This window comes from Coturnix japonica, chromosome 17 (genome assembly GCF_001577835.2).
Source record: "Coturnix japonica isolate 7356 chromosome 17, Coturnix japonica 2.1, whole genome shotgun sequence".
NCBI classification, from domain to species: domain Eukaryota; kingdom Metazoa; phylum Chordata; class Aves; order Galliformes; family Phasianidae; genus Coturnix; species Coturnix japonica.
This window is the reverse complement of record NC_029532.1, coordinates 1,002,516-1,013,446: the sequence shown is the minus strand read 5'-3', so window position 1 is coordinate 1,013,446 and position 10,931 is coordinate 1,002,516. Positions and strand designations below refer to the sequence as shown.

Below are 10,931 nucleotides of genomic sequence, written 5' to 3'. Positions count from 1 at the left end.
TGGGGCAGTGTGAACATCCACCTGCTCTGCCCTGGGCTTGTCCCCATGTCACCTGCGTGAGGAGACTGGGAAGAAGGTGAGAGATAAAAATAACCCTTTGTATCTGGGCTCCTGCAATGCACTTTGCACCCCACAGCACTGAGTTGAAAACAGAGCAGTATGGAGGTTAGGGAGAGCTCATAGCTGGATGCTCAGCCCACAGCTGCTCCCTTCAAGTCATTCAGTGGCTGATGGGAACTTGATGTCTTCAGTCCACCCAGGTCTTCACTCTGCCCCCACCGCAGGATCTACCCCCCTCCCCCCAGTGTCCTTCCTTTAAAGCACTGACAGCTTTTGCTTTTCTCCCCCTGCTGCTCCCCAGGGCACAGTGCTCAGCACAGCTCTGCTCTTTACTTTTCTGCTGCCATTGAGAAGTGCCTGGCGCCGGTTCCTCCCTCCCTGCTGGCACAGCACTCACTTTTGCCAAGTGGCATTTCCTGGGCTTACGAACTCAGCCGGAGAGCAACTAAAGATAAGAAAAAAAAAAAGAGAGAGAGAAAACCTGCTTTCCCAGAAATGTCTCTTTTTATTAAATCACATCTTAAAACCTAGAAACATCCACGTCATTGAAACCTGCTTATCATACACAAAGCAGCAGATAGGCTTAGAGGAACGCTCCGGGTGGCAGCGGGTTCTGCATGGCACAGGGCTGCCCCTAACACAGAGCCAGCCCACAGCCCGGCTGTGCTAACAGCTTCCTTCCTCCCCAAGGAGCAGCCTGCTGGTGTGGGGCCCACTGAGCTCAGAGGAGACAAGCTCCGTATTCCAGACTCCTTTCAAACAGCTTTTGTCTGCAGCCAGCACAGCCCTCCATCCCAGATGCTTCTCCTGGGGCTGATGCCTCCAACTCCAACCAGCTGAGCAAAGGAGCTGGAAATGGGACCTGCTGTCTGAGCTCTGGAGAAATAGTTGAGATATTAAAAGCATGCTGACCTCCCAAGGCCTGCAAGCACGGTTTTTGCTGTGGCTGTTGCTTGGCATTGCAACTGAAGTCGCCCAGTTCCAGGAATAGTGTTGTTAAAGAACAACAGGAAGCACACAGTGGAAAATCTGCGGCCCCTTCGTGCTCACTCAGGTCCAATTCCAGTGCATTTCCCTGCAATGCTGCACACAGCTCACTTGGTTCCTTCAGTCCTCTGCAGATCAGCACCCAATAAAAGGGTCTCATTTGGTGAGCAGTGTCAGGGGGAGCCCAGGGAGCAGCATCGCCATGCAGAGCACCTCACCCTGCTGTGTGGGTCTGAGATGGTTTTAAAAGCCAGGACAAGGATTCCTGCGCTGTGCTCAAATTCCCAGCTCTGCACCAGCAGGACTTTTGAGTGGAGACCCCAAAATCCAACAGTCCCCCACTTGAAGCCTTTTGAATACCATCTGTGTGCTGTCCTGAGCCAGGGGCCAGCACGGAGCCAGCAACACATCCCCATCCAACAGCCACAGCCCTCTCAGCACCGCTGCAGTGCCATTCCCCAGTAAGGGCCATCCCTGCATACAGCTCATCACATCCACACAGCCATGGGAAGCAGATGAGTGTCAGACACACTAAAAGCAATGACAGCAGGGGCAGGGGAGGTGCTGTGCTGGCAGCTTATTGCTGTATGCATTCAGTGACCCACACTGTGGGCTATGCTGTTAGAAGGGGTACACACACAGCTCTGCTGGCTGGGAACACAGCTGGGGCCACCACTGCTGCAATAACCATCAGCTGGTCTGGATGCACAGAGCACAGTGCCCATTAAGTGAGCACTGCTGCCTGGCCATCACTACCTCACACAGCCCTGGATGCTTCCTATATGTCCTTGTGTATTAAGGATGCACTAAAATGGAAAAAAATTGCAGCTTAGCTTCTCTTCAGGGGGGATTCTTCATGTTAAATATCCATATTTTATAACTTGCAGGTTTTCCATCTTGATGGGAAGCGCATTGGACAGAATTTACCTCTGAATGAAAGCAGCTGCCAGCTCCTATTGCCCTGCTGTCCTACTGCCCTGCTGACTGCACTGCACAATTACCCCGGATAACAGCAATCACTGTCAGGTTCACAGCCATTAAACCACCCATGTGCTCACTCAACTCCAATAAACATAGTTAGCAGGAGGCTGATTTCTCATCAAACCATAACAGTTTCCAGTTGACTTTGGCTTGCGTTTCCATGCCTGAGAAATAAAACACTGTCCTGTGAAAGACACAGAAGGCCGCAGATGTTCCAACTGGTGGGATCACAAACAACCTTATATTTATAGATGGCTTGGAAGATAGGATTGGCGCTCCATGTCCCCAGGGAGGGTATCTGTGTGTCACCTGCCGGGAAGGTCTGCCTGCATCACCAGTTCCAGGGAACACCAGGAAAGCCAACACAGAGTGACTCAGCTCAGCGTGTGGCTGCAGATCTGCTTCCTGCTGCTGGCAGTGGGGCTGCATGGCACAACCTGGCACATCCTCTGCTGCATGGCAACCCGCACCAGTTGCCACAGGCACAGGAAGGATTATTTTCCAATTACAGTCACATATGGCATTCTGAACCGAAGCACTGTAGGTAAGGTATGTATGTGCCACTCCTAAAATGGGTTGTGGTGAGTTGAATGTTTATGCAGACAGAGCAAACTGAGTCTGCTGCACACCTCCCAGCAGGGCCTGGGTTCAGGATGGCACCTGCAGCTCTCCCTGTGCCGGGGCTGCTGGACATCAGTGCCTTCTGCCCTTCTGACCACCCCACTTGTGCTGCCTGGAGGTGACAAAGCAGCCTTTGCAGCCACCCTGGGAACAGGAACTCACAGCCACAGCTCACACACAGCAGTGTCCCAAAGCAGCAGCAGCTATTTGCAGAGCGGATGTGTGCCAAGAGCTGGAGATGCAAACACAGCACAGACAATGATGTTTCTCACCCTATTCTCTGCTGAGTTCTCCTTTCCTCAGCAGCTGACTACAAAATTCAAGAGGTTAAAAGGGGAAGAATTCCTTTTTTCCTACCTAAAAACACTTCAGTGACACTATTTGCACAGAAAACATCAGCGCCCCGTCGTCTCCCCAGTCACAGCTTTGAGAGCACTTCATCTCTCGAGCCCAAGGAATGCTACAACAGAAATAAAACACTCACGTCACAAACATCACAAACTGTGTTGGTTGATTATTGATCTTTGGAAAAGAGAGGAACGTGTTTTGCTGTCTGTCATTGCACCGCACTACAGTCAGCTGCACCAGCAGAGCAGCACGCTCTGCTCCAACACACATCTTCCTACAGAGGTTATGCAAGAAACACCTTTCTACTTCGCAACCCGAGTTCCACAAGTGGTCAATGCTAATAGATACACAATAGTTGTACAGACAAATCACTAAGTGGATACATAAATGGGCCCTTTCCCAGATACAGAAGGTTTTCAATAGTTCCACAATGCTACATCCATGCTACCAAGTTCACCAAATTGGGACTTTAGAAAAGAAAGAGGAAGAACAAGTTGTCTGTCTGCCATTAGGAGCGTAACCATAGGAGGTAAAAGGGTCACAAAGGGAGAGTTTTGTGTCAGCATTTTAATCCTGCCATGACCACACTCTAAATAACACATGGCTTTGCTTTCTGAACCTGTGGCTCCCACCTCTCACAAGCACCACGCTAAGTAACGGATGGTTGGCATCCATGTGGGTTTTGCTTTTAGATCTGGCATCATCTGCCAAATATTGCAGCCTGTCCCCTTCACTGCAGGTCTGGAAACACAGCCGGGTCAGGGGCTGGAGCCCAGCAGGCAGAGAAGCAGCTCCAAGCTGTTGGGTTCCTTCATGGCTCCAACCTCCCCCTCTCTCCACCTATTCCTCCCTTTACTTACTATATGTACAGTCTTTCTTCAGAAGCTTTGCTATGAAACTGCTGTAAATGTACAGGGGTCAGCAGTTCCAGGCAGCAGCCAGCCCCCAGGATCACAGCACACACGTCACAGAGGGAAGGAGGACTCTACAGATCAGCACAACTACTGCTTTTTGCAAGTATTTAAAACACGGTTTGTACACATAGTTGCCATCACATCACAATCGGACAATTTAGGTCCCGGGAAATCAGGAAAACAATCCCTGTTCACTTCTGGTACATTTTACTCATGTAAGAAATGGAGTGCATCGCCTCCCAGAAGAGCCGGTGACCTGCACGGACTGCAAGTGGCATCGATTTGTCCTTTGTAGAGCTGCAGATGGACAAAACCAAACCAGAGCCCTCCCAAAATCGGTCCCTGTGCTAAAGGAACAAAAAGTAGATCTATTCCAAAACACAGCCTCAAAGACCAAGTACAAATCCAGGCTCTCAAACCACAGCTGCTGCAACAGAGCCCCATGTTTGCTTTGTCCTGCACAGGACGGGATGTGAGCAGCTCTGCCCAACAAACAGGTCTTTCTAGCACTGGAAAAGAAGGGATCTACATACAAACAACTGGCAATCAAGTGAACGGAGGGAAGATTCAACCTCATGCTCCAAACCCGTGCTGGACTCTTGAGGAGGGATTCTGATGCTCTGAACCCAGCCCAGAAAGAGAACTCACCTCTCAACACATCGCAAAACACTGGCATGAACAATTGCCATGGCTATTAATGTCTCATTCATTTTCATATCATAGTGAACCTGGCTGAGGCCTCCCAGCCAGGTGCTGCATTTCTAACCTAAAATATTTCAGCAAAACTAAAGTCACATAGTTTTGCAAGCAGCAAAATAGTAACAAAGTTGTGTCTAATTGGAGGAGAAATATACATTCGTGAGAGCACATACAACTTGTGCAACACAGCTACTCTGAAAGTAATGAACCAAACCAGGTTAGTCAATGCGGCAGACATGCAGGGTCTGCCAGGTTACGTTAAAACCAAGTTTGCTGGTGATTAAATATGTCTACAGAAGATATATTACCATTCTGAATATATTTTCAAGCAGACCAAAAATACCTCATCTATTGGTTACTGGTGTGTTATTTTTAACTAATTAAATACCAGGAGGGGGTTTCACCCTCCTCTCTATAAAAATTGCACTTATTCTCTATTAAACCAAACAGAAAGTTAGACTTCAATTCTATGTTCCAGTATATTCACATTGAAACTGGATCGTCTTGATGTAAGCCTGCAGGAGTGGGTGTAGCAGTCCTTGCTCTCCAAGATCCCCAGGCACAGAAGGTCCCGTGAGTACAAAACCCTCCTTTCCTTTTCCTCTGTGCTCCGGTCACTTCTTCATTGTAGTGCATGGGTAATTGATTTATTTATTTATTTAGTAAGAAAACCTGAGCTTTTGTAAGTCTTTAAAAGGACCTGGAATCAAATCTGGCCCATTCTGACCCAAAACAGCTCAGTTCTGCAAGGAACTCCATCCTGTCCTCACTTCACACGACTCCTCCTGAGACACCACGGCTCTGACCCGAGGCAGGCGAGGTGCCAAACCCCTTCCCCTCCAGTCTCTCTTGACCCAGGAGACTTTCTTCCCGATCCACTTCCGAGGGCTCCTTCTTCCCTCCCTTTAGCACTGCAGCCTCCTGTAGGGCTCCCTGTGCCAATAAAAGAGTCTCTCTGCAATAGGCATGACTTCTTGGACACTGGTGATCAACAACTTCTTGCAAAGCGTTCTCCAGATCATAAAATGTCATCGTAATCCAATAGTTTTGAGTGCTGGCGGGTCTTCCAGAGGCGGTAAAGGCGGAAGTCAAAGTAAGTCTCAATCATTTGCTTACCTGGAGATGAAGCAGAGGGGCTGGGTTACACTGCAGCACGACAGAGAAATGAGACAGACCAAAAGCTAAACAAACCAGCACACCCATATAGATGGGGACACGGGAGAACCTGCCTGTGTGCCCCAATTGGAGGACACTGACATGTCAACTCACTGTAGAAACTGGGGTCAATCAATGAAATAATTAACATGAAAAGCTTGAAACAAAAATGTTGGGTTTAGGGGGCGGAAATGAATGTTACAGGCTGTCCCTGTCCTGCAGAGCTCAACAATAGGCTCAACAGGACACACTGATGTCGGTTCTCCACCTTGGACTGGAGGTGGGCTCTCGTGATGCAGGCTGAGCAGATCCTGCACTCAGAACCACCACTGGAAAACACGAGGCACAAACAACCCCGGCTTGGGGCTCAAGGAAGAGATTTTCGCTTTTGAGGCCTGATGCAGATTAGTTTCAGATGACTCTGAGAAGGATTAGAGGGGTTACGTTCTTAGTGCGTCCCAGACTGATCAACAGGATAAATTCAGACACAGCCTTCAGCCCAGCCCCCTGGATCATCAGCTGCTCAAATGCACGCACACAGTTTGCTGCTTTGCCTGCTGGGCTATATAGAAACATAGGAATTTCCCTACAAGTTGCTTCTTGATACACAAGTACAGGCATGTTTGCTTGGGTTCCATGCAACCAAACCATGGCAGGACACACAGGGAATGCTGCACAGCCCTGATGTGCTCAGCTCCTGCACGCTCCTACTGGGGTAAGAGGGAGTTAAGAATAAGCCAGCAGTGTCAATGCCAGCTGTAAGCAGCACAGGAAGGACTCAACAGCTTACAGCCCAGTGCTGTGCGCCTTCATCTGCCAAAAGAAGGAAGTACTGGGGGGTAGGCAGAGATAAATTAATGAGGGCAACTTCAGAATGGCAGCTGTGAAACTGCAACCAAAAAAGCGTGCACAAAAGAACAGGAAACAAATCCATACTGCCTTGAAATGTCTTGAGATACGATAGATCTCAAGGGGAAGATATGGTTCTTTGCACAGAGTAGAAATTACCTTGAGCTGAAAGTTCAAGTGGAGACTCAAAGGCAACCCTATAAGGATTCATTAAGTTTTTCAGATTCTGAAATAGCTGAAAGAAAAATATAGAGGAGTTAGGAGCTGAAAACAAAGATGAACTGTAGGACACCCAGAATTGCTCATCCTTCACCCCCACCTCTAGAAAGCAATCAACTATGCATCCATTAAATAAAACATCCAGTTCAGCAGTAAATAGCTCAAATGCTTTGACTGACTGCTCTCCTAGAGGCTTCAGCACCCGTCCCTTCCCTTCTCCTTCTACACAGCAGGAGAGGATCTGGCAGCACAGTGGGTCTGCTGCCTCCCTGGGCTTGGTGCTACTCAGCATTCATTCCCAGAGAGGTGACCCACAAAGCTCTTACCTTCTCCCCATTGGGGTTTCCAAGAACATAGCAGCCCATGATGTGAATGATATTTGGTTCAGGGTTGATTTTACTCATCAGACGGCTCAACCTCTTCCAGAAGCTGGAAGAAATGAAAGAGATAGTTTAGAAATCGGTTTCCTCAGGTAGATACGGTGAGCACACAGCTCAGGAGAGGCCTGAGGCTCAGCCTGAGCGGCAAACTGCCTAGGAAGAGATGGAGGGTCTTAGACAAGGAAGGAAGCACGGGCAAAGCCTGCTTCTCAACCCCAAGCCATGTGGTAAGGGAAGGAGGAGCTGCCCAATGAGACAAGGGAGCTCCAAGGTGAAGAAATGGGAGCCAAATCCACCATAAATGTTTTTGAACCCACTTTTCTCACTACTCGCATGCTGTGCCTGAGGGATGCGAGCTACAGAGACCATCCTTGCACAGGGATTAGAGCACAGGTGGGCTCTAAAGCCCATCAGCTCCTTCGTAACAGCTGTGATGTTTGTTTGCAATATAAGCTATGCTAAGGACTGCCTCCCAGGCACACACAGGTGGGATGGAGACATTCACTTCCAAGCATCTTTCAGCTGCATGCCCACAGCTTTTCTGGAGGTCCCTGAATTACCAAAGTCAGATCTGCTGTGCCTCCAATGCATTCAGAAGCATGCGTGCATGTGCCTTTTATTGATGGCGTTTGTGCCAGAGCATGAGAACACTGAACAGATGTTGATTTTAATACTCAGCTCTCATGCCAACAATATTTTGCGTAGGAACAGGTTGGTATATAAGCTCTCCCCCACAACGAAGCACTGTTAGACAAATTACACTTGAGCCAGCACAAGGAAGCAGGCAGTAAACCAGGCAAAGCTTAACTCTCTGCAAGGAGAAGCAAAATTGCCTCAGCAATGTGCTGGACTTTGAGCAGGCTTTGCAGAGACACATTCCATTTCCCCCTGCATTTAGAAGGGCAGTTATCAGAGACAGCTGTGGGGGAATAGCTTGGATTTCTGCCACTAGTCACCTGCTATGAAAAGCTACCTCAGCTCCTTCCAAGCCCCAGAGGCACGAGGTGCATGTTCTGGTTTCTAGTCAGCACAGCCTTTGTTAAGGGAGGAAATGTCTTTTTCTCTTCTGATAATCTCTAGTCCAGAGATGAACCAAACAGCAGATAAGAGCATAAATCTTCTGCTGACCTGACCCGAAGCTGCACCAGCCCTGGGCTGAGCTTGGTTCTGTCATCTTTCCAACTCCTCCTCAAGGAGTTGTAAGCTGCTATTTAATTCCTTCCCCAGGCTAAACCATCCCAGCAACCTCTGCCTCTCCTTCCAGACCACGTGCTACAAACACAGAGCAAACAGGGCAGAAAAACACTACATAATTCCAGAACATAACACAGACACTTACAGGATCATATCTTCCTCCTTCTCCACTTTGGCGAAAGTGGCAACTTTGTTCTTTAACAAATATAAGTGACCTGGACCCCCCTGCAAAAGAGAGAGACGGGCAGATGTAAAACACCTGCAGGAGCAGACCCTGGAGACCTTCCTTGTTCAGCACAGCCATACCCAGCAGTGCCACAAGGGAGCAGGATGGACACAGCAGGTTGGCACAGCAGGAGAAGCAGGCAAGATGTCAGCGCAGAAGAGCCGGTATTTGGCAATAGCAAGCATAAAAAGATTGAATACAACATCAGGAACATTAAGAGTCGCAGTCTCTGGGTCAGTGGGCTGCAAATGCTGCTACCTTGCAGCACAAGGCACCTGCCATCGAATCATACAACCCTTAGAGCTGGAAGGGACTTTTAAAGGTCATCTAGTCCAACTCCCCTGTAATAGGAAGTTTATGTTAGGCTCGCTTCCTCACTTCTCCTTCTAAGGTTCCCTGCTCAGCTGCTGGGGGAGCCCAGGAAAAGAGACTCGGGAAGGAAACCCCCCCGAGCCCCAGACACAGCAGTGCCTGAATCTATCCCAGCGCTGCTCCCTCTGCCTGCAGCTCCAGCCCTCTGCGGGCACTGCAGGCTGTACCATCTGCTGGTCGGATCCAAACCATCCTCCACTTGTCAGCGTCCCACTGAACCTAAACTTGCAGCGATCCTATCAGACACACACCTTCCTTTCTCCAAAAAACTCCTTCTGGGGGCATCGCCGATGCCGGTTTGCTTAGGTTGCCTTGAAAGCAGCTGGGAAGGAACCCAGCTCTGGAGCTGGCTGCACTAAGTCAAATGTTATCCACTGCTGTCACAGCAACTTGTGACAACTCACAGTCTGGGCAAAGGAGAACTGAAAGCTGTATGCATTTACTCGAACATAACCTAGCACTAGAATACTGGTTCCTCCATGTACTTTACCCTATAAAAAAAAAGAGGAATCTGCCACAAACCACTCCCTCTCTTACCAACTTTCATTACCTGGCAAAATATCAGCATCTTCCAGATCCTGCAGCCCTTCCGATAAACGTTCAGCTTCTTCTCTATTTCCTCTGGAAAACAAAACATTAAGGGAAGATGAGCCATGGAGGAAGTGAAAAATGAACCTTGCAGAATCATTCTTTTTCTTCTCAGTAGAGTTCAGCCTTGAAGGCCAGGCTCTAAAAGATGCTCAGCGTGCATTTTCAATAATGGCAGAGCAAATCCTGACCTTTAATGCTGTGGCAAATGAGAAACCACAGCCCATCAAAAGGCAAGACAAGGTACAGAACAGCACCAGCTACTGCTCTCTACTGACTACAGTGCTGTACCAGACCCAGCTGTCCTGAGCCCCTGCTCACCTAAAAAGGTACCTCACTGCAGCATCTTTGCTGCCCTGTGCTTCAAGCTTCTCCTTCATAATCAGTGACCTTAGCACACAAGACTGCCTACAGAAGTGAAGCTTTACTATGGCAGCAAATGCAATAGCACCACACTGAGTGCCAGGTGTCATTAAGGTGATAAAAACACCTTTATACGTGATAGCTGAGGTGCAGGGCAAAGTGACTTAACATACTGATCAGATACGTTTGCAGCAGGCAGGAGTTAAGAAATAACACAGCATACCTAGGATGTCATCAAAGGTGGCGTGTTCATGGTCCTGGAAAGCAAAAAGAAGCAGATGTATCAAGGTTTGCTGCACTGCACCAGCTTCCATTGGAGGCCAACTTCATCTAAAGACTTGGAGCTGAAACCCACAGACCAGCCCAAAGCATACACCAGACACTGTTATCAATGAATATTTGCCTCTTGGCCCATGTTGTGCATCCAACTGATGGTATTACACACATCCAAGCTGGCAAACAAATGGCCAACAGAAGAAACAGAAGTCTTGAGTGTGGCAACATGAAGTTCTGTTCAGGTCTGCCTCAGCTTCAGTTGCTCACCTTCCCCCACTGCCTGGCTGTGCCTTCATTGTCTGGTATCCCACATATGCAGCTTTCACCCCACCTTGCTCTTTCACTTAGACCTGAGCCCCCCAAAAGCTGTGCTAAACCCCAGACCTGGGCCCAGCACACACCCAGCCCTTTCTTATCAGCTTTTCCAAGTCACAATCATGTTTCAGAATCACTGTAACAGGAACAAAGAAAATCAATCTGTGTGGAATCAGCTTCCACCTTCCTGGGCAGAGCAGAAGCGATGTACTCACATAGAGAATGGGGATGATGGAGGGATCGTCCCTGCGGATAATCGTTGGGACATACTCAGCTTTGGGCACCTTGGAAGAAATGAGCTGTAAAGAAAACAAGCATCTCATTCACCCTGAAGATCCTTAACTTAGCAGCTGTCAGAAGACAGACAGGGCCTGAACAGATAAA

At 48.7% G+C, this 10,931-nt stretch overlaps 1 protein-coding gene across 8 annotated transcripts in view; it reads right to left on the bottom strand.

The window, feature by feature from the left end:
- Positions 1–545: 545 nt before the first annotated feature.
- NSMF (NMDA receptor synaptonuclear signaling and neuronal migration factor) overlaps positions 546–10,931 on the bottom strand; it is a 32,132-nt gene continuing 21,746 nt past the window's right edge. For 7 of the 8 annotated variants that reach the window (XM_015878673.2, XM_015878674.2, XM_015878670.2 and 4 more), the window contains 7 exons: positions 10,763–10,846; positions 10,180–10,213; positions 9,556–9,626; positions 8,553–8,632; positions 7,160–7,262; positions 6,774–6,849; positions 5,118–5,726 (listed from right to left, as the gene is read on the bottom strand). In XM_015878673.2, the coding sequence (XP_015734159.1) occupies positions 5,629–5,726; positions 6,774–6,849; positions 7,160–7,262; positions 8,553–8,632; positions 9,556–9,626; positions 10,180–10,213; positions 10,763–10,846 (546 nt within the window). In that variant the 3' untranslated portion in view covers positions 5,118–5,628. Of the gene's footprint in view, positions 5,727–6,773; positions 6,850–7,159; positions 7,263–8,552; positions 8,633–9,555; positions 9,627–10,179; positions 10,214–10,762; positions 10,847–10,931 lie in introns of all 8 variants that reach the window. The other variant, XM_015878669.2, reaches the window with a different exon arrangement.